At 41.8% G+C, this 23310-nt stretch overlaps 1 protein-coding gene across 5 annotated transcripts in view; it reads left to right on the top strand.

Moving 5' to 3' along the window:
- The window catches only part of MRE11 (MRE11 double strand break repair nuclease), a 52957-nt gene extending 29885 nt beyond the window's left edge, over window positions 1-23072 (top strand). For 4 of the 5 annotated variants that reach the window (XM_084842614.1, XM_084842616.1, XM_084842618.1 and 1 more), the window contains 8 exons: window positions 1249-1422; window positions 4508-4570; window positions 4907-5129; window positions 8444-8524; window positions 12825-12883; window positions 13718-13785; window positions 15496-15574; window positions 20369-23072. In XM_084842614.1, the coding sequence (XP_084698740.1) occupies window positions 1249-1422; window positions 4508-4570; window positions 4907-5129; window positions 8444-8524; window positions 12825-12883; window positions 13718-13785; window positions 15496-15574; window positions 20369-20413 (792 nt within the window). In that variant the 3' untranslated portion in view covers window positions 20414-23072. Of the gene's footprint in view, window positions 1-1248; window positions 1423-4507; window positions 4571-4906; window positions 5130-8443; window positions 8525-12824; window positions 12884-13540; window positions 13643-13717; window positions 13786-15495; window positions 15575-20368 lie in introns of those variants that run through there. The other variant, XM_084842617.1, reaches the window with a different exon arrangement.
- Window positions 23073-23310: the final 238 nt, after the last annotated feature.

Below are 23310 nucleotides of genomic sequence, written 5' to 3'. Positions count from 1 at the left end.
TCTATTTATACAAACTAAGTTCTATTTATTAAGGCAGCGTCTGATTATTAAGGCAGACACATTAAAAGCAATGGTTTAATGTAATTGACTAGCAATTAGCAGTCAAGGGAGAGAAGAAGAAGCCTTAGTAGCGGGGGAAAAGGAGGAGGGAGATGGATGTGGGGAGTGACGGGAGAGGAAGGAGGCCGGTGGCTGAGCTTGTGAGCAAAGAGAGGCAGCTGACAAGCTGCTTTTGCTCCCTGGAGCTACACAAGCCTGGGGAAGGGATAGAAAAAGGAGCAAGGGAAAGCTGACTGTTCTCCAGAAAGGTAGGGATAATGAAGGAAGTGGTCTGGCAAACTAACGGACTTGCAGGGGAAAGGTTAATAGGGGAGGGGTTGTGTTTTAGCTATCTGTATGTGCGCAGTGTAGTGCCTCTGCAGCAACATAGAGAAAGAGGGGGGAGGGGGGAGGAGGTTTCACAGGACTCTTCTTGTGAGAGAGGTTGAAGTTTCTTTGGATTAGCTATTGAGCTGTCCAGATGCTGCTTATATGCCCAAAGTTTGAGTTTACTTATTAAAGCTCAGTGGCAAGAATCCTGTCTCTGCTGGCTCATAGAAATTAAGCTGTGTGCTGGTTCAGGAGTAAACTGACAATCTCTCCTTCCTCCCAGCTTAAACAAGCAGGTAAAAATTAACAGCTGATGAGTATTTACCTGTTGATTCCCCTGGGTTGGCATTGTAAATTGAAAATAGGGTCCAAGGAGGGTAAGAGGTTAAGGGATTAAGTCTGGAGAACAATGGTCATGCTACATAAGCAGAGTGAGGTGTGGGGTGGGGTGATTGCATTGTATCACATACACCATTCTGCTTTCAGTATCAGACCTGGCTTTCAGTATGACAGACTTCTCCTGTGCTTTCCCAGGCAGGAATGAAGCCTTCCTTTCAATGTCATAAACAGCAGAATTTTGGGGTGTCTGAAACAATCTGGAACACAATAATTATTTGGAGTCTAAACTTAGAGTTAGCATAAACCATGTTTTGGCATTACAGCTAAACCACCAAGACCTTTTTATAGCATGAGCTTTTGTAGGCAAGAACCACAAAGCCCCCCCCTTCAAATAAAAAACGACATCTTAGTTTTAAGTATCTCTGTGTTTGTGTTCTTCTTATAAGTGTTTTCCCTTGGTTAAGCAGTGCCAATACCCAAGACCACCTGTTTTAAATAAATATGAGGGTATTTAATATAATACTCATTTTCTCTCCCAAGAGAGTGCAGCTTTCCCTCCTGACTGAAAGGGGAATGGGAGAAGCAGTGCAAGAGTTTGTAGACAAGGAGGAGAAAGATGCTATTGAAGAGTTGGTGAAATTTCAGCTAGAGAAGACACAGCGGTTTCTGAAGGAGCGACATATAGACGCAGAGGAGGCAAAAATTGATGAAGAGGTTTGTACTGAGTGACTTGTCCTTCTTGAAATGACAGTGTGTAAACAGTTGGGAGAGAGGGAAAGAAATTGAACCTCACAAACGTTACCTGACAATATGGAAGATTTGTAGAACATCTACATTTACTTTTCCTTCAGATGTCTTTGGCCTGGTTCACATGATCAAATCTTGGCTTAATAAGACAGGATATCCATGAACTTCATGCAGCCACATGAAGCCCCTTTGTTCAGGCTTGGAAAGAAGCCAGGAGGCCGCAGTTAACCATAGATTCCTTGTATGGCTGAGCCAGGAAACTATGGTTAAAGGCTTCCAACCAAGCCAGGATTCAGAAGCCATAATCTTCCGAATTGTAGCTTGTTTGGAAACCATTAGCCATAGATCCTGGTTTGGCTATTATGGGAAGCTATTGTTGACTGTGGCTTCCTGGCTTGTTTCCCCACCCATGCAAAGAGACTGCATGCGGATGCACAATATATATGCATATGTTGTTGTTGTTCAGTCGTTAAGTCATGTCCGACTCTTCATGACCCCATGGACCATAGCACGCCAGGCCTTCCTGTCCTCCGCTCTCTCCCGGAGTGTGCTCAAGTTCATATTCATGGCATCGGTGATGCTATCTAGCCATCTCATCCTCTGCTGTCCCCTTCTCCTTTTGCCTTCAATGTTTCCCAGCATCAGGGTCTTTTCCAGTGAATTTTCTCTCCGCATTAAGTGGCCAAAATATTTGAGCTTCAGCTTCAGGATCTGTCCTTCCAATGAGCAGTCAGGGTTGATTTCCTTTAGGATGGACTGATTGGACCTCCTTGCAGTCCAGGGGACTCGTAAGAGTCTTCTCCAGCACCACAATTCGAAAGCATCGATTCTTCGGCGCGCAGCCTTCCTTATAGTCCAGCTCTCACAGCCATACGTTACTTACTACTGGGAAAACCATAGCTTTGATTATACAAACCTTTGTCGGCAAGGTGATGTCTCTGCTTCTTACTATGCTGTCTAGGTTTGCCATAGCTTTCCTCCCAAGGAGCAAGCATCTTTTAATTTCATGGCTACAGTCTCCATCTGCGGTGATCTTGGAGCCCAAGAAAATAAAATCTGTCACTGCTTCCATTTCTTCCCCTTCTATATGCCAGGAAGTGATGGGGCCAGATGCCAGGATCTTCATTTTTTTAATGTTGAGTTTCAAACCAGCTTTTGCACTCTCCACTTTCACCCTCAACAAAAGGCTCTTTAGATCCTCTTTGCTTTCTGCCATTAGGGTGGTATCATCTGCATATCTGAGGTTGTTGATAATTCTCCAGGCAATCTTAATTCCGACCTGTGATTCATCCAACCTGGCGTTTCTCATGATGTACTCTGCATATAAGTTAAATAAGCAGGGCGACAATATGCAGCCTTGTCGTACTCCTTTCCCAATTTTGAACCAGTCGGTTCTTCCATGTCCGGTTCTTACTGTTGCTTCTTGACCCTCGTACAGGTTTCTCAGGAGACAGGTAAGGTGTTCTGGTACTCCCATCTCTTTCAGAATTTGCCACAGTTTGTTGTGATCCACACAATCAAAGGCTTTAGCGTAGTCAATGAAGCAGAAATAGATGTTTTTCTGGAATTCTCTTGCTTTCTCCATGGTGCAGCAAATGTTGGCAATTTGAACTCTAGTTCCTCTGCCTCTTCGAAACCCAGCTTGTACTTCTGGTAGTTCTTGGTTCACGTACTGCTGAAGCCTAACTTGGAGGATTTTGAGCATAACCTTATATATGCATATCCTGGCTTGTTAAGCTAGGATATGGTCATCTGAATGGACATTTTGTTAATGGTCCAAAATATCCGATAGTATCCTAAATAATCATGATATACATGCCTTTATATATGTCAGATCAATTAGAAAGGAAAAATACTTTTGCAAACTTGCTTTTTATTCCCCTTTCGTGTAATGTCCGGATGTAATATTGTAGTCAGGGTGTTTTTGTTTTGGTTGTAATCTGTGGCCCCGTTTACTCCCAACCAATTCCATTCTCTTGAAAAGGACTGCTTGAAAATTAGTTGACTGTGGATTGCAGCCTAAGTCATTGCAGCTGGTTATTAAGCTGAGTAAATATATGCGTTCATGATTCTGGCTACCTTTAAGAAATTGCCAGCACTGAACAAATCAAAATGTAATTCAGCCTTCATGCCTGACCTGTCAGCTATGTGCTTAACTAGCACTTCTTCCAAAACAGATTGTTCAGTGTCTTTTTTTTTTTTTTTAAATAATAAGGCATATGGTTTTTCATGTATGGATGCAAAAACAAGCTGTAAAAAGTAGTGTGTGCTGGAAAAATGAGGAAGCAGGCATTATATGAAATTTGATTAACTTGAAGGGCTATAGATGGCCCTTAATTCTGCCAGCGAAATGTAATGAAATGTGACCTTTACTATTTATTTCATTCATTTCTTTCAGTAGCTCAAATTAGGGATGTTTGAGGAATTCATTGTTTGTGAATTCCAATATGAATTGATCTGATCCAAACCTCCCAGACTAATCTGCAGATCAGAATATATTATCCTTTGGATTTTGCACTACTATGAATTTTGCAGTGCAGTTCTTGGATCAAAAGCATATCAAAATACATTTTAGGATAAAATATGTTTAGAAATGCATACTTAATGGCATCTGATGGGGCATTTATGCCAGCTGTTTGAACAGGTCTAATATTTAATTGAAATTGTTTTTAGCTATTTAAATTGTTTTTAAATTTTGTATATTTAAAATGTTATGCTTTATTTTAGCTTGTAAATTGTGAACTGCTCAGATGGCTTAATAGTTGTTGGCAATGCAGACTGGATTCACCAGTGTGAATCACGGAGCTCATGCCCTATGCCACCATCTTAGGTGGTGGTGTAACATAATCCCCCAGTATTTATTATTTTTAATAATGAAAGGCTGACTGCTCCTGCATACATCCTTCAGTCTAATAAAAAATAAGAGCTGAGAGGAAGGGAGGGCAGGTAGGAGGAAGGCATGGAGAAAATAGAACAAAAAAAATTGGGCCAGGGAATTGATGTTTAAAATTAAACTACATAGTTATAGTTATCTTTTAACACTTCGATGCAGGTGCAACATTTTAGAGAATCAAGAAAAAAGAATACCATGGAAGAGGATGAGGAAGTTCGTGAGGTAATTCCTATAAGCTGAAAAATTGAAAGAAAATGAGATTCATCCGACAAGCCAATGTATTTTACCTTATTGGCTTAAATTTCTTTAGAAAGAAACATTCAGCATGCATATAATAGCTTTTGTTGTTTCCAGAATATATATTGCATTGCTTTGGGCTTTATTTCAATATGTTCTTCCCTTTTCATATTTATGACATCTTGTTTCTATGTGTTCGCTCAAGTTTAACTTTTTGTCTTCTAACCAGTATCTTGCCAAATGCAGATGAAGCTTTGATTTCTGCTCCATGGCTAAAGACTATTCCTGTGTTTTTAATATGGGCCTTTTCATTTCTCTCAGGCTATAAACCGGGCCAAAGCCCACCGATCTCAGAGAGCTGATCATGCTTCTATCTCTAGTGATGACGACCTTATGGAACTGGTAACCTCTGATCAAAGAGCTAATAACGATTCGGATGATTCTTCAGCACCCAGCCGGGGAAGAGGCAGAGCGAGAGGTCGAGCAAGAGGTGGAAGAGGGCAGAACACCACAGCCAGAGGAGGATCTCGACGGGGGAAAGGAGGCCAGTAGCCTTATACTCTGCTACAACTGCTAAAAAGCTTATTAGGATTTAATATATTTCTATATTGCTTCCTCGGTGAACTTCCAGTGTTCAGAGTTTGTTTTTGGAGAAAGGGGGCAGTTTATTGATGTTCAGGTGCCCTGTGACCTCAGGACTGGAGAAATCCTTTCCTTGTAAGAGGAAAGTTCTTTTGACCATGGAGAACAAAGAGGGAAGCGCATTTACATTCTTAGTGAATTGGTGGTATCACTTCCTTTCTATGATGAACTGCATAGCTGCTTCTGGTCAGTTTCCAGTGATGGTGTGCCAGCTTTGTATCTTGAAAACATGGTTAGCTATATTAAGGGAATGGTTGCTCCTCTGCCCTGGTTTTTGTCTCTCACACACACCCCATCCCTGGTGTGAGAAAAGTTAACTCCTTGGCCGCAATGACACATACCTTTGGCTCTCTTGATTGCAAGAAACCTCACACTGGCCACTACTCTAGGCTCTTTCAAAACAACTGTAGCGTCCATGATCCAAGGAGGCAATTTCTGCTGCTGAGAGCTTGCTTCTTCAGGGTTTTTTTTTTTTTTTTGGGGGGGGGGTGCCAGTATCTGTACTGTTTTCCCACACAGTGCGGAAGCAGTGTCCACATAGCCATCTATATATGGAATCTCTAGCTTGTATTTCCCATCACATTTTCCCACCCCAGAGGAATTTTGCATTCATGTGCGCGCGCGTGCGCGCACACACACACACGCGCGCACACACACAGATTGAGAGACTTGCGGCTTTTCCGTTTATCTCACATTTGTATGCACGTGTCAAGGGCTCCTTGGAGGCCTCTCAGTCTAATCCAGTAGTCAAGTCCAGACACAGACAAAGGGATTCTTTTCAAAGCTTTATTCCTCTTTTACAACTTAACAACTCTACCATTAGCAACTAGATATAAGCAGCAGAATACCTATGCCCTAAGTTGGAACAGTTGGTCCCTGTTTGAAAGAGAATTACTGGCAGACCCCTGAACTTACGGAGTAGGGAGAGTCCCTCCCCTTTTCCCTTGGATCCTCTGGGCGCAGCTGTTGTTTGCGCGCCAACCGGGCACTACGCCTCCTTTCTGTGCCCTCCATTTGGTGCCGCTCTCTGCATTGTCGTCCATCAAGTCTGCTTCCCGTGCTCTGTCACTCCCTGGACTGCTATCTAAGCTAGGAATGCTGGTGGGAGGAATTTCCGTCAGCTGTGGGCCCTGGGAAAGAGGAGCGCGCTCCTCTCCCAGGAGCGACTGCTCTTCCTCAGAATTAGAACTACTCTGGGATTCTATGGGCTCAGTGTCCACCCTGACATCACATTCCCTTCGTTTAACATTTGTTCAGAGGTTTGTAACCATTGCAGGTTCCTCAGGTCTGAACCGTAGGCTTGTCCTTCTCTTCCACGTCTTCCCAATGTGTGCTCTTTAGTTCTTCTGGAAAGGAGTCATACAAGAATTGATCAGAGACTTGGTGACAGCCCAACTATAAAGAAGGGGAACATGTAGGAAAAATATACCTTGAGAGAAAAGAAAGCATTGGCCAAGATCCAAAGAACTACACAACTAGTTACATGTACCAAATGGGGGCTTTATGTTTGTGTTTCTCATATAGCACCACCCCATGCCAAATGGTGGTCTGCTTTTGAGAAGCAGCGTGTGACATGGCAAATGACTTTTCGAAGGAAGTAAAAAATCCTACTGGGCGTGCCCTAGGCTTTGAAGGCACTTCATGTGGCTCTTGGGATCCTGTGGCTTTTGGGCTCCTAGCCACTGGAACCTAGAGTTATGGTTAAGAGACCCAAGTCAGAGGTAGGCAACATTTTGGGGCCTGTGAGCACATCTGGCAATTTGAGAAGCTGCCCTGGGCACCATCACAAAATGGCTGCCATGGGAGGCATGGCTATCACAAAGGACAAGTAACCTGCCCCCAAACTGAGCACAAGACAGAGGTGGGGTCTGAGTCCCAAAAGACTAAACTCCTTTGAACCCACAGTTCTGAGCACCAGCAGAAACCTATTTCACAGAAGGCAAACTCTTGTTCTCGCCCAGCCTCACCCTCTCTGCCAGTTGTCCCTCCCTATCTCTTTCTCTGTCGTTCTGGGTCACCACCCATAGATGTGGGTGCTCTCTCTCCCCCACACACATGCATGCACACACACACACGTGTCCCCCAGCTGGCTTACCACTGCCCTTCTTAGCCCCCACCCCCACTTCTCTCTTTAGCTTACCAGACAGAAGTGACAGGAGTCCCTCTCCCCCTCCTTTTTTTTTTTGGTGGCTAGGCACGCTGCAGAGGAAAGCATCAGTCTGCAACTGCTTGCCGTCTTCATTACCTAGGAATGCCTCTGAGCTCCATCGTATAACCCAGAGGCATTAATGGGAAATGAAGCTGGCAGAAGCTGGAGGCCCTCACTTTGCTTTGAAGTGAACCCAGCTGACATTAAGAAAATGTGTTAATTTATAAAATTTTAAAAAGTGGGAAGGGTGGGACACCTTGGTAGGCATCAAGAAAGATGTTTGGGGGCACACTGGTGCCCGCGGTCATCACGTTGCGTACCCCCGCCCCAGGTTTAGTATTGACAGTGGAGTCTTTGAAAAGGAACTGATTAAGAGCTTCAGTATTTTGTTGACTGAGCCACCTTGAAGGCATTTGTACAGAAGGTAAGGTGTAAACCAGTAAATGAATAAATATATTTTTGTCCTAACTTTCCTCCAAGGAGCTTAGAGTGGTGTACCTAGTGTCGCCTCCCCTTTTGTCACAGCAGCCCTGTGATGTAGGTTAGGTTAGGCTGAGACAGAGGGTGAATTCACACATAAATAGTGCAAAATCATTCTTGTGCAGCTAAGAACCCACAACATAGTTTGAGTGTCCAGATGCACAACAGGCAAACCATTGTTTTGAGCTGCCTGTCTGTTTTTGTTTCCCATCTGTTCAGGATTTGGCTTCATAACTTTAGTCTTGTCCCCAATGGTGCTGCAGCCTCTTGAGGCAGATCAGTGGCTCTAACTATCAATGGTTTTGTCAGTGGTTATGAATTCAGCCATAGCAAAAAAGCAGTTAGCCCAACTGCGCTGTTGTTTCAGATATTTGCTGGTTTACAGGTAGGCTTGGGTTTAGACTTTTAAAACAAACTATGGTTTTGAATTGCATTGCACCAGTACTGACCTGAAGTTATAACTGAGTGGAGATTTGAACCCAGGTTTCCCTTGTCCACATATAGCACACTATCCATGATATCACAGTGGATTGACGGAGAAGTGAGGAAATGTAATAATCTGAATATCTATTTTACTATTCCTACAGGAAACACTGGCCAAGACCAAGTGAATAGCCGATCATACAAGCCTGTATCCACACCTACAAAGAACATGTCTATCATAGATGGTATGTTCAAAATGCAAATGAATTGCTATATAGCACTGGCATGCATTTCTAAAATTAATGTACCTTTTCAAGGTAACTCAAGAAAATCTTCTGGGTATATTTTTGATGTACCATTAGTGTCATACGTGGCTGTTTCCAGTGGAATACCCATAATAGTTGCAGGGACAACAACAAACCGTCTTGTTGCAACTTAAAGACTAACAAATATAGCATTGATGTTTTTGACTAGAATGCATTTCATCAGATGTATGAAGTGTTATTCTCAATTTGCAGATGTATATACGTGTGAGTGTAGAGGAAAAAATGTAAATAGTGAAGTCAGATGGAAATGAAACGCACGAAATACATTCTGAGACAATTACGTTAAAGCTTAAATTTATGGTAAGCTTTAACGTAATTAAGCTATGTTAAATTTATGAAAAATAAGCACAGTGAACACTCCCAAGCCAGTGTTGATGATAATACAAACATTGTGACATTGCTAAGGTAATTAACACCTGCAATGGGATAGAAACCCATTATCTCAATTTAGGCCACAAGTGATAGAGCTGATGTGAGATTTTTCTGATGTGAGATTTTTGTCAATTTATTCTTTTGCATAGAAGGCCTGTTTGTCGTACTAGGATGCAGAACATATTGGAAGAAGAGCATGTGAAAGAACTCCTGATGTCGCTGCTAATGCAATTAGGTCTTGTAATTTTGTTGCCTGAGTAGATACAGGGACAGAGTTCGCATCTGGGTTTGTTGCAGGGTCTGGTCCCTGTGCTTGTGTTTCTATTGGATGTCCTGTTGATGGTAATGAGTAACTGTTTTAAATTAAGAGGATATCTGAAAGCAAAGACAGGACTGCCACCCAAAGCCCCTGAGAGGTAACTTTCATTGTCTAGGATGGGGAGGATAGTTAAATATCCACCTGCTGTTACCCAGGAATGTGCATTCCTACTGTTTGCCTGCATACGTATATGTTGATATATGGGTTTGTATGCAGATTCTCTGTAAAATGAAAGGCATTTATATGCAGCAGCAGTTACTGCTGGATCCCACCACCACCTCCATTAGCACTTCCAGTTGTTCCTCTACAGGTAGTAATGATTAATGAGATTTGTAAGCCGCCAGAAGAAAGGAGGAGCACAATAGGGAGTTGAGATGGCACAGTGTGGTGCATTGTAATAATTTCCTGGAGTGATAAGTCTGTTTATTAGCTGAGAAGATCCTTGTATGTAAGCCAGCGCAGTGTCTTCATTGCCTTTGAAATTGAACAGTGTAGTTTATGTTTAATTCTCCTAACTGTTTAATGACGAGGCTTTGTTTGATATCAAGAGAACTGACTGAAGAACATGCTGCTTTTGTATCAAGGTTGTTGAAAGGGAAGAGTGAAATACTAGAATATTGATTGTGCCTTCTTTATCCCTTTTGGCATGAGAGGAAAGGTTAGAGCTATGGCACTGAATGGCACTCAGTGGTTGTTGTTTTTTAAACCCTGGCTTACCAGGAACAAGCCAGTGTGCTATTTCACGTAGCTCAATCGTTCCTGTTTGTCTCCTCCTGCCAGTGAGAATGGCTAGACAAGCCAGGCATGCTCCATCCTTAGCTTCGTTAACGTTGCATCTGAACCCGGAACTCTGGCTGGTCTCTCCCCCAACAAGCCAGAGTTGGAAAACAGGGTTTGTTCCTGGGTTCCAGCTTTGGTTTGTCAAGGGAGAGACCACTCAGAGTTCTAGTTTCAGACATAATGTATCCCTGGCTTGTTTAGCCACTCCCGCTGACAGGAGAAACCAAGTGGGAGCAATCAAGTCACTAGCATACTGGCTTGTTCATGGTAACCATACTGGCTTGTTCATGGTTTAAAAAAACAACCAAATTACCTTTTCGTACCAATCACGCCAATACTAGGCCATAACAGGACAGTGGTGGAAATTTTTCTGAGCTTACAAGTATCAGTAACATGGCTGAAGCTTAATTGAAGAGTGACTTGTTCCTATTGTGCTTTATTGGATTATAAGAAGAGCAGAAACTATCAAGGAATTTTAATTCAAAATATTGTATTTGCTTTGTCTCACTCTGTCCAAGAATTCACTATGAGTAACTGCCTTCAAAGGAGTTACAGTGTCCATCAGTTAAGGAATGGGCTAGCAGAGGAAGGGGAAAGAGAAGTGAATTTAGAGCCTGCCATGTACACAAAAATAAGTGCTATTTATTTCCGTGCAACTTACTTCCATATGTGTATGGTAGGATTTCAGCTGTGCAGCCCAGTCCTATCTGTGCTTATTCATGAATCCCACTGATTTCAGTGAGACTTATGCTCAGGTAAGTGTGCATACAGCTGCAGCCCTTTTTTGTTACATGCATACATTTTTTCCTAGTTTTTCTTAGGTTATCCTTGTATCAGTGTCACAATTCTAGCTTCCCCTCCTTCGCCTTTCAAAGTGGCTGCATTCTCCCATATTCAGATCCTTCAGAATCTAGTGGAAGATTTAGTGAAGTTGTTGTATTAGATAGAATAAGCTGGCCTTCCCGAACCTGGGGCCCTCCAGATGTTTTGGACTTCAACTCCCATCAGCCCCAGTTAGCATGGCCAATGGCAAGGAATGCTAGGAACTCTAGTCCAAAACATCTGGGGAGCATCAGGTTGGGGAAGGCTAGAATAAGCAGTCAATATGGGGCACATGAAAGAGATGTACATGTTAACTACTCAGAGAAAAAAGATGGAGGAAATGGAGGGAGCATGGATAATGGGAATAGGGGCAGCATCAGATGACTGGGATTGTTGAAACAAAGTATGCAAGCAAAAATTCCTGGTGATGTTCAAGTGCACTCTGTGTTTTTAAATGCAGCCAGAATTTCAGTCTCAAGAACAATTACTCCTTGATTTCAAAATAAGCCTGCCTATCAGTATTGTCTTTGAGATGGGAACTGAATCATGTGCTTGGTCTGATTTTCAGAAGAAATCATAGCTTCTGTTCTGGGGCTGAATAATTCTGAAATGTGACCACTGCCTCAAAAGAGTTCTTAATGCTCACAAATTAATTCCAACTGCCTAATATGGCATGATGAACTTGCGCACACTCTGGGAGAGAGCAGAGGACAGGAAGGCCTGGCGTGCTATGGTCCATGGGGTCACGAAGAGTCGGACACGACTTAACGACTGAACAACAACAACAATATGGCATGCCATCTATTAAAAAGGTCACTTTGTCCCAGAGGTATTATGATACCTCTGAAGAGCAAGGCAGCAATTTGGCTGCACTTTGGAAGGTCATCACAGATAAGTGAAAGTAGCTGAAAACCAGTAGCTTCATTTTTAAAAATTGGTTTAATTCTAGGAAGCTGATTAAAGTATCTGATGGCTGCTAATTCCATGACAGCTTAACAAATGCACGAATGTTTCTGCAAGTTGTTCCAGTGTATTGTGTGGTATATTGCATAGGAATGGATGAGTGCCCTCATCCATTCCAAGCCACAGAATGAAAAACTGGATGGTTAGGAAAAGAGAAGGCAAAGCTGGTACTGCTAAACTTCTCCAGAGTTATGCACTTCTCTGTAGTTCTATGACCTGCGGTTGGTGCATATATAACATTCCTAAACCCTTAACCATGGTTAAGGGATTGGAATTGGGCCCTAGGATAATGCGCTGATTCTCACCAGCCCCTTCTCTGCTCCAGCTCAACATGGTTAACTAGAATTCAGTTTTGATCAGAGTTTTGAAACCAGTTTCAAATCCTGGTTAACAGCAAACATTGGTTAGCCTTTATGGCTGGTGTCAGCATAAGCTTTAACCATGGTTAAGTAATTGTACATAAAAGAATTGAGTGCCTTTTGAACCTTTTCAAAATAATGCTGCTAAAATATACTGCTTTTGCTCACTGCCTCAGTGAAGTACCTCTAGTTTTTTACTCTGATTTGGATTATCACATTTCTTGACATTCCTGTAAAAATATGTACTTCACACATTCCTCCACCATTTTATTTAGCACACTGGTTGAAACTTCATTAGTCATTAGTGCTTGCCTATTTTTCACACACACACACATTTCATGGGCTTCTACGTCATCTGATCTGTGATTATCAGACATCAATAAGTTGTCTGTCTGGAAATGCCCATCAGAAACCCAGTCTTTGTAGCAGTAAGTGTGTTTTCAAAGCTTGTATGTTTTTTGTTGTCAATTGCTTACTTCACAAACTTGTTTGACGTTGTGAACCACTCCCATCTGTGTTTTGTTTAGGATGTTGTAAATTCTTCAGAAGAGCTTAATGCATTTTGGCACCCTACAATAATACTTCTTACTCTGATTTATTCTAGCTTTTAAATCATCAAGACAGCAGCCCTCTCGAAATGTACCTGCCAAGAGTTATTCGGAGGTGAGTAGTTACTTTATGGATATAAATCTTGCAAATTCTCTTTTTGTCTAATGCATTGTAGATATTGCACATATGTATTGAACAAGGCTTCAACAATTCCGCTTGCCGTGGCAAGTATAGTGCCACCCTCTGGCAAGCATGACAAGCAGCCCGCTGTTCTTCTGACTTTGAAATGGCCGTGGTGGGCAGAGATCATCCCAGCAGTTGCTTGGCAGTCCCCGCCCGGCATCCGTGCCCTCAAAGTTCAGGGGAAGGCTGTTTGGCAAATGCAGGAACAAGGCGCTTGGAGAGCCTTAGCCAAACTGACGGACAACAGCAACATTGCTGTACTGGTACTGGTACTGCTGCTGGAAGCTGCTCAGAAGCACCAGCAGCCCTTTGGGAGAGGCTGGCAGGGGAATGGCACCCAACTGGCTGCTCTCTTCACTGGCCCTCCATTTGGGAAAGGCCAAAGGGAGGGGTTTGGACACTGCTATGCAAAGGTGCTAGGGGCACCTTCAAATGGCAGCAGCCAAGCCATAGCGTTCCTTTGCGGAGTGGGACTTGCTGAGATGGGGTGGGAGGCTCGCAATGGCAATATTTCGTTTGGCCAGCAAAGCCAGCCCAAAATTGTAGACCGTTGTATGTAACATATATACTTGGTCTTTCCACCACTAGGCGACTCATGATGCAAAATAAAAGGTTATCTGGAAACATCTAGTAATCAGTCTGGAAAACACAGAAGGCAATAGCAGATGAGTAGGCGACAAAATGGCAAAAATATCATGTTATATCTGTGTGTGTGTGTGTGTGTTGGAAATATGAATATACCATTATTATTTTCCTCCCTTCTAGGTAATTGAGGATGATAACTCTGATTTGGAAGAAGGGTCCTTTACCCCTTCTTCCGCCGCAAATCAAAGGTTGGTGCAGTCATTTCTGTGATCTTACAGGTTGTCTGAAAAATGTGAAGAAAAAAAGAAAAATGTACCAGGTATAGGAAGAAAAGGAGAGGAATCCTCCAGCTGCACAGAAATAATGGTTAATTGGTTTAAACAAATGTACACTATCTCAGGATTCAAATGCAATGCTAACCTATCATCTGTGGTTGGTATTTCATCAAAGGCCTGGCTGGGTATTTACCAAAGCCCATTTTCAGACAATTTTTCCCAAGCATTCTCAAGGGGTTAGGCATGCCCTGTGGATGTTTTGATCTTTTCCCTTTGAACAGAAGGATATCTGGCCCTCCCTCTGCATTGCCATTTCACAAGCTTCTTTTGAAACTCTTCTCAATTTCAAAAATGGTTTGCCATGCGCTATGAAGGGCTGTGGTTTGAGAAACTCAAGCCCAACGCATCTTGGGTGTATGGAATTAGTTTGAGGTTTGGGGTTCAGACCAAAATGTATAACAGCTTTATTTTTCAGCCCAGATATAAACCCCATCACGATTTAAAAGCTAGAATAAATCAGAGTAAGAAGTATTATTGCAAGGTGCCAATATGCATTAAGCTCTTCTGAAGAATTTATAACATCCTAAACAAAACACAGATGGGAGTGGTTTATCAGCCCAGATGAAAGAAATTTGTTTGCTTTGCATTTTAATACAAACTGACCTGATTCGCACTTTCAGAACTAATCCACAATCTAGAATGCAATTATTCTTCCGTTTTTACACTTCTCTGAATTTTGCAATGCCTTTCTCCAATCAAAAATGCATAGATTAAGAGAAATGCGTACAAAAATACATATGAATGTTCATGCTGACTTTTTAATAAAAATGTTGCAAACTGATGCAGATATGGGACCGAACAAACTTGTGCTTCAAAAAGCTTTAAAGTTGTAAAAACCGAAAAAATCGGATTCATCCATCCCTAGCGATAACTGATTTCCAGAAGGAGGCTTGTTACAAAAATACTTTCAGCTAGCTAATCTGGTGGCACATTTCAGAACCAGTGTACATACCAGTAGCTACTAGGGAAACATTTCATATTTATTTCAGATGTGATATTGATGAAGTGGCTGTTGTAATATGTGACTTCTAAGGTCATGTGATTTTTCAGTTATTTTTTAATTTTATTTATAAAAATATGTATTAATTGCCTTTCTGCTCAGCAGGGCCTCCAATGCAATATACATTTTTTTAAACAGTCCCAGACAAACAAATCAAATTGAACATTAAAAACAAAGCAAAACAAAACCATCTTTAAAACAAACCAAAGATCAATTAATCCAGTTTGAAAACCCACTGAAATCCAGATGGAGCAAAAGCATTTTGACAGGGCATGCCTAAAGCTAGGCAAGGATGGGACCAATTCGCCTTAAGGAGGGAATTCCACGGTCAGGGTTCTACCACAGAAAAGGCCCTGTCCCATGTACCCATCAACCTAACTTCTCTTGGTGGTGGAACAGACAACAGAGCCTCTGAAGGAAATAATAAATTCTGGGCAGGTTCATATGGGAAGAAGTGGTCTTTCAGATATCCTGGCTCCAAACCATTTAGGGCTATGTAAGTAAGAATCATTACCTTAAATTTGACTTAGGGATGAATTGGAAGCCAATACATTTGGTAGAAGGTAAATGATTTTTAGTTCTTTCATTGATGATGACAGCCATATCCTTTTTATAACACTTAGATTATTGAGCACATCAGCATCTAGCAGGAGCTACTCACAGAGCCAGGCACCAAGAGGAGTAGACTTTGAATCAGATGAGGTATAAGTCTTCATCATACTTCCTTTAATCTGTATGCAAAATATCAATGAACAATGTTTTTGTGTTATATTACTTTATATTTATTTGGTAGGAATCCTACTTGTTCCCTAACTTAAAAAACAAACAAACTGATGTACTAGCTCCCTGGTGCTCTGTGTCCACTGCCTCTGAAAAGGATCAATAGCAGTTACTAGAAAATGGAGAGAGAAACCCTGTATGAAAGATGTGCTTAAATGTATGTGCTTCAGTTCCAGTAGGACTCCCTGTTGCCTACCAGTCGTCCAGTTCAGCCAAGGTTTCCATTGCTTGCAGGCTAGGCAGAGAAAGAAGTAAGAGGACAAACAATTCTAGAAGGACATGAACTTAAATTCTGATGGCTAATTATCGATTTGAATGCTGGGAGTTGCCCAGTAACTGCTTAAAAATATACTAGCTGGCACCAGTAAAACTCAGGGATGCACTCAGCTCTACCCACTAATGAAGACTACTCTGATTCTGCTTCTCCAGATTTCCATATGACTCCTGTTTGGGAGTGAGTTTTAGATACTTCAGACAGTCATCTCCTCACACGCTTACTGACAGGGCTGGCTTAAACGTGGCAACTGGGTGTGTTGCCAAAATTTGTGAGTCGCCTGCCACAGCTGTGTAATTCTCTTCGTGAAAGAGCCCCTTGCTTGCTGTCAGGGTGGAAACTGAGCCCAGAGAGCCCCAGAGCAGTTCTGTTTCTGAGGAGGAACAGCCATCCGCGGGAGTGGAGCCAGCTCATCCCTCACAGGCTCAAGCTGGAGTGGAGCCAGCTCATCCCTCACAGGCTCAAGCTGTCAGGAATGACTTGGCGGCCTCTGTCAGTAGATTCCAATAGCCAACTCAAGACACAGACAAAAGGGAATTCTTTTCAAAGCTTTAATCCCATTACAGCTTAATGACGCTTTCAGATGCTAATCACCAGCAGCTAAAGCAAAGAACAGCAGCGTGGACTAAGCTTCAGGCAGGCAGTTGATCCCCGTTTGAAAGAGAGTCACTTGAAGACCCAGAACTTATGGGCTAGGGAGAGATCCTCCCTCTTTCCCTTGGGTCCATGGGAGGTGGCCATTGCTTGCGTGCCAAACGGGTGCTACGCCTCCTTTCCGTGCCCTCCATCGCTCGTCGCTCTTTGTGTCTGCGTCGAGCATCTAAGAAGCCCCCCTCCCGCACTAACTGGGTCACTAACTATCTCTGGAATGCCAGCAGGAGGAATCTCTGCCAGGTGCTGAGCCTGTGAGGCTCCTCTCCCATGGATGGCTGTTCCTCCTCAGAATCAGAACTGCTCTGGGGCTCTCTGGGCTCAGTTTCCACCCTGACACTTGCATTTTCAGATTTATCCCCTTATTCAGTGCATGATGTTATAGGTAGAATGCGGATTCTACACAAAACTAGCGATGTAATACATTCCTACAAGAATCTAGTATTTAGTGCAGGCCATCTAATGTGCAACACAGTAGTATGAATACTTCCCTAACCTTGCTTCAGATGTCACTTTCACTGGAGGTGAGAATATCCTCAATAGCTAGTAGAGGCTTTTTGGTAGTGGCACTTCCAAGATCCAGCAGTTTGGGGATTTTCACCTGCTCAAATGTGCAGTTGAGCTTTCTTTTTAGGCAGTCGTTCAGACTTTGAGCCTTGGAGTTTTGTTTTATCCCTTCAGTTGGATGAGATAAATTGCTGGATCTGTTACTGTTGACTAATCACGGCTTTGCCAATTTTAAATTCTATGATTGTATTTTTCTCTGGTTTGTGATTTTTTTAAAAAATTGAAAAGCAGTTTATAATTTCCAAATAATATGAAGTCAAGTTACCAAAATTAAAAATGAAAATACGAAAATAGCCTCACTGTCCACTCTTGATCATTTTGCTCTTCCAGAAGCAACTGGCAGTAGCTGTGGATAGGGAAAAATAACTGATCCCTCTGGGAAATCCCTTTTAGATTGCAGTTATACTATAGGGGAGACAGTTACTTGTGCATGAACATCTCTGCTCTTAATGGAAATGATCCCCCATTCTTCAGTACATTGCATGTAGAATTGGCTCAAATGGCTGGTAGCAATATTCGCCGTAGGGGGAGCATGGATTTCATTGAGTGAATCCATTATTTTATAAGAGCCCCTTGGTTTCACTGCATCAAAAACCTAGGAACTCGCTGCACCGCTTCATGGAAAATCACCTGCTCCATCTGAGTGTGCCGACGCATTCATCTCACCAGTACATAAGACCAGCTCTAGACTGGATTTGTTGTTGCTGACCTTCCCTCAGCAGTACTGAAACATGGAATAGACGCAGTTCTTGTTTTTTACCATACCCCCGTCTCCCTAATCCTAAATTCCCTAATCCTAAATTCAGTCATGCTGTGACTGAAGCCTCTCCTTGTTGGAGATTGCTGACAGACGCAGCATTTGCAGAGTCCATTAAAACTAATGTGCAGGAGTAAAACCTGGTCACCTACCACAATTAGTAAGGCTGTCAACTGAGACACAGTGAAAGGATATATCAGAGACAGGGTCATGTCATACTTGTCCCACAAGAAAAAGGAAAAAGCTGAAGCCCTCACAGCCATAGAATCTAGATTAAATATGCACTTTTACTATTATGTGCTCTGCCCTTCTTTGGCTTCTACTACAGTGATCTGAACTCAGTATGAAGTTCATAAAGAATTCTCTAGGCAAGCTGATTTTCTGCTAACAAGTATGTGGCAAAAATTGGGAAACCGGAGAGCAGGCAGGCAGGCTGCTGGTAAATAGATGAAAGTAAGTTAAAAAATAAATTTACTGTTGCAACTCTAAAAGATGACTGGGGTTGGGTACGCAAGTCTGCAGAATCTGTTCATATTTTACCAACTTTATTCTGAATCCTGTAACTGAGAAGAGCCAGAAGAGCCAGGGGAGGTGAATTTTAAAGTGCGTAGAAAGGTGCCGTATACTGAATCAGGTCATTGGTCCATCTAGCCCAGTATTGTTGACACTGACTGGCAGCAGCTCTCCGGCGGGATCCTTTCCTAGCCCTGCCTGGAGATGCCCGAGATTGAACTAGCAACCTTCTGCATCCAGAGCATGTACTTGACTACTGAGCTGCGGCCCCTAGAAAACCGCTGACAAATTTTTGTCAGGAGGAGTGTGATTAATAAATTTGAGGAAACCTGGCCAGGGTTCTTAGGTCTGTCTTAGAGAGCGATAAAAATGGCAGTAAAATATATGTGTATATTGTATTGTTGCTGCTTACTCTTTTTTTAATGGACTTGCACCCTGCCTTCTAGAAAAACTCTGTTTACAAAAATAAGCACTTAAACAACAAAAAATAGGCACTTACAAAAATATAAACAATAAAAATATAAACAACAAAAGTATCAATGACAATAAAATACAAGTAAAAACAGAACAGCTACAAGATTTATAAAAGAAAGTCAATATAAACAGATTTTAAAAATAATAAAAATAAATAATAAATTATCTTCCTGCATAAGACTGCTTCTAAATCATACTTAAAAACTGAAAGTGAGGGGGCTTGCCAGATCTCCTTAGGGAGGGTGTTCCATAATCTTGGTGCTGTTACAGAAAAGGCCCTGTCTCTTATTCACAATGTAAGTCTGATTTTAAGAGGAAACAGAGAACAGGGCCTGAGATGATCTCAAATGTTGGTTAGGTTCATGTTGGGAAACAGGCAGTCGTTTGATAACTGGGTCCCAGACCATTTATGGTTTTAAAGGTCAAACTAGCTTTTTAAATTGAGCCCAAAAATGAATTGGTAACTAGCGTAACTGATGTAGGATAGGTCTTATATGATCCAATCAACATGCTCCTACCTGCATCCTAGCAGCTGCATTAATGACTAGAACCTCCTTCAGCCCGAGAGCCAAATTCAATTCCCAAGAAGCACTCAGGGTCTGCATTCCAGTGGCGGGCAAGGCCAAAGGCAAAAAGGGTTAGGGCCAAAAATATTGTCATTTAAAGCTCTTGCTGCCAGGAACTAAGCCTTAAGTAAGGCATTTCAACCTTTTAGAATGGGGCAAACACTGCACAAAGGCCAGGAAACTACTCAGGAATTGGTGGTTGGGGGAAAGGGGCGTGGCCATCTGGGGAAACCCAGAGGGTAGAGATTGCCCACTGGGCCAGAGGTTGCCCACCCCTGGCTTACACTGATGGTAAGCACACCACAGCCACATGCACTGAGTTTTTCTGGCAGACTATAGCCAACGTAGAATGCAAGAATGCTCAGTCTGCACCTTTCGTGTTTTATATCCTTGCCACTAGAACATATGCAGAGGTTCTCTGCTGGCAAGACCCTCTGCTAGGGATTGCTGATCCACCACAGATAGCAGTGTTTCAGGGCATTAGTGGACTGGCATCTTGAAAAATTAAAGATACTTCCAAGTAGTGATTTGTTTTTGTTTGTTTTGGTCATCAGGATAAATTATAGATTTCTCAGGCATGTCTCATTGCTGCAAGAAATGATATAAAGAAAGGAAATCATCCCACAAATGATCTACCAGAACTTTTTTCTCACTGTTCTCTGAGATTTAATACTGATCAGTTTTGGGAGCATCAGATTTCTCAAAACTAATCCGGTTATTGTTTTGCTCATTGATTCTGGTAGGGATGTCATGAAGCCTTCATTCCTCTTGAACTCAACAACACTCAAGAATTCTCTTGAGAATTCAGATCCCACTGTAAATGGTTGCATACTGATAGTGATCTGCACAAATTGGATTGCTTTAAAATGTGACACTATTGATAGCTTAATGAAGTGTTTATCATTAATTTACAGGATGATTTATTCAAGAGTACGTCTGCTTCAAGAAGAAACAGATGATAATTTCATAGTCAATTCACATGAAAAAAATATCCTGGAATTTTGTAAAGTTACCTGAAGGTGTATGCCGCTTTTCCCAGATCATTTCACTGTTTATTACACAAAATGCTTTGCTTCCTTGATGGAGGATTGTTATTCTGTATATGCAGTATCACTGGAAGTTCATGAGAACACAATAGATTGGATAAAGAGTTCCTCTGAGGAAGGAGTGGAGGTGATTTTTGCCAGTTCCTCCTTCCCCCTAAAGCATCCAGTACCTCCTGGAAATCTTTTCTGGAGAACTGTGGGACCTTTTGGAATAACGTGGGAAGTGGAGAATCTGCAAAAATTACCTCTCCTTACTCTCCAGCAGGACTCTTTGCTGGATTTTAGTCCCTTCTACAGATGGATGGAGAACTCTGGATCCAACCCAATGGAAATGGTAGTTTAAATAGCAAAACCTTCCCCCCCACACTTTAAAAAAAGAAGAAAACTTTCAAGAAGATAACGAAGTATTTTTTCCAACAACTGTTGCTAAAAAAACATTTAAAGGATTCGTTTCTCCCATTACCTTTTTATGTATTACAGAAGAATAAATTAGAACTGTAACAGACATTGCTCTTGCATTACAGATTTGTGAAGCCTGACAGTTTAGTCAGAGAGGGGATACACTATGACTTAAAACTGACCCTGAGAAAACAATGTTGAGTGTTGAAATGTAAATCCAGCTCACTGGTTTAATGTTACTGGCTTGCCCAAGAAGGTCCTGCTAAGTACTTGGATATACAGACTCATTCTGAAACACTTTGAGCTTAAAAGTAGGATTCAGTAAAAGGGGCCTTAGAACATGTACTTCGCTTTACGACAGGGATGGGCAAGTTGTGGCCCTTCAGATATTTTGGCCTACAATTCCCATCATTTCTCACCATTGGCTATGCTGGCTAGGGCTGTTGAGGGTTGTAGGCCAAAAAACCTGGAGGATCACAAGTTGCCTCTGCTTTAAAATAACACCTTCTACTGTGTGCGTAGACTGCTTTTCTCGGAATTCCAAAGATGGCTGGTTATGTTGAGCTGATGCTGGTTGAATGCTTATAATTCTAAGAACAATTGGCATCAGTTTTATTAATATGGATAGTGAGTAGGAAATTGAGATAGTATATGAATAAAATGCCAAGGTCCATCCAGCACTACTTACTCTTCTTCCTTAGCTTTGTATCTCTTCCCAAATTACATCCATTGTTCAGTGATTCAGAAAAATCAGTTCAGAAAAGGAGTACTTGAAGATAAATTCCAACTGTACTCGTTATGGGTATACTTCTTAAGACCCATGTGGTCTTGGTAAATTTTAAGCGGTGCAGTGTATTTTCACATGGAAAGTCCATATGCAATCTGATGATTATATTTTTATAAATACTTCGATAGTCCTGGAGAAACATAGGAGAAGCAAGAATGTTGTGTGTATGATACCAAACAGATAAATATGGGTTTTTACTTAAATCCTGTATTTCTCTTCCCCATATATTGTATCAAGATTTCCAATGGGTTCATGCTTATTTTTTAAAGAATATTTAGACATTTTGGTTTGATCTTACTAAAAATGGAAGCAAAATAGAGGCTCTTGATTATGGTGCAATAAGAAGAAAGCTATGGTAGGTACCATATATGCATAGATAGATTGCATTGTAGTGCCTTTTTTCTTTGATTCTTTTTTTTAAAGTGGGTTATTTTCATGATTTGAAGCCTCAGAAACTTTCTGGGCATCACAATCTGTTTTGTTCTCCTTGTCTGTCACACCTACTAGGTAGAATAGAGTTGGGTATTGGCAGCCATTATCCTATGTACAAGCATTTTATAAACAAATACGTAACAGTGGGCCTTTAATTGCCTAAAACAAGTTTCTCTAAATATGACTCCCCTGCCTGATTTAGTCTAGACACTACAGCTAATATTGAAGTGTAAGAAGAAAGAAGTCACGGGTGCAGAAACACCATCAGTTCGTAAAAGACAACTCATAGAATTGGCAGGAAATATGGCACCATCTAAAAAAATTATGGTTTGTTTCAGTTCAGACATGTGCCAGCATCAGATGTGACACTACCTCTGACGTAAATTATGTCACACTAGCATAAATGACCTCTAGTGGAAGGCCAATGGTGCTTGCTGATGTGGCAGTTTTCCCCAGAAAATCAGTCGCACCAGAAAGTGGTATTGGCCTTGCGCTAGAGGTCATTTATGACAGCACAATGTAATTTACGTTAGGGGTAGTATCACATTGGATACTGTCCATGGAAACATACAAACATGCTGAAAATACCATTTGCAATTATATGGCCATGACTGCATATCCCCCAAAGTAGGAGAAAACTTTGGTTCTGCACCAATTGCTATGGAGCCTTGATCGTGCCATGTTACCAAGGGGATGGATGAATAGTGAAAACCCATTCCCTCCACATAGCAATATAAATATTGATTTGCTTAAAAGGAAACAGGTCTGCATATATCAACAACTACCTGTTATGGTTTAGAAGCTGTGATTTTAAAAATGGGTATTTTCCCCCTAAAGATGATAGTGCGTGCCAGTTGTATATGTGCTTTTCATGAATAAAGGGTCTAAATTATTAAAACCCAGCACTATGACTTGTTTTGATGAATATGAATAAAAGCTATTATTGAAAATATATTCTCCATGTTTTAAGGTTGTTGTTGTTGTTCAGTCGTTCAGTCGTGTCCGACTCTTCGTGACCCCATGGACCATAGCACGCCAGGCCTTCCTGTCCTGCGCTCTCTCCCGGAGTGTGCTCAAGTTCATATTCATTGCATCGGTGATGCTATCTAGCCATCTCATCCTCTGTCGTCCCCTTCTCCTTTTGCCTTCAGTCTTTCCCAGCATCAGGGTCTTTTCCAGAGAGTTTTCTCTT

Source organism: Heloderma suspectum, chromosome 3 (genome assembly GCF_057233095.1).
Source record: "Heloderma suspectum isolate Gila_16-S chromosome 3, 16-S_ref, whole genome shotgun sequence".
NCBI classification, from domain to species: domain Eukaryota; kingdom Metazoa; phylum Chordata; class Lepidosauria; order Squamata; family Helodermatidae; genus Heloderma; species Heloderma suspectum.
The sequence above is the reverse complement of the archived record's forward strand: the minus strand, read 5'-3'. Positions and strand labels throughout refer to the sequence as shown.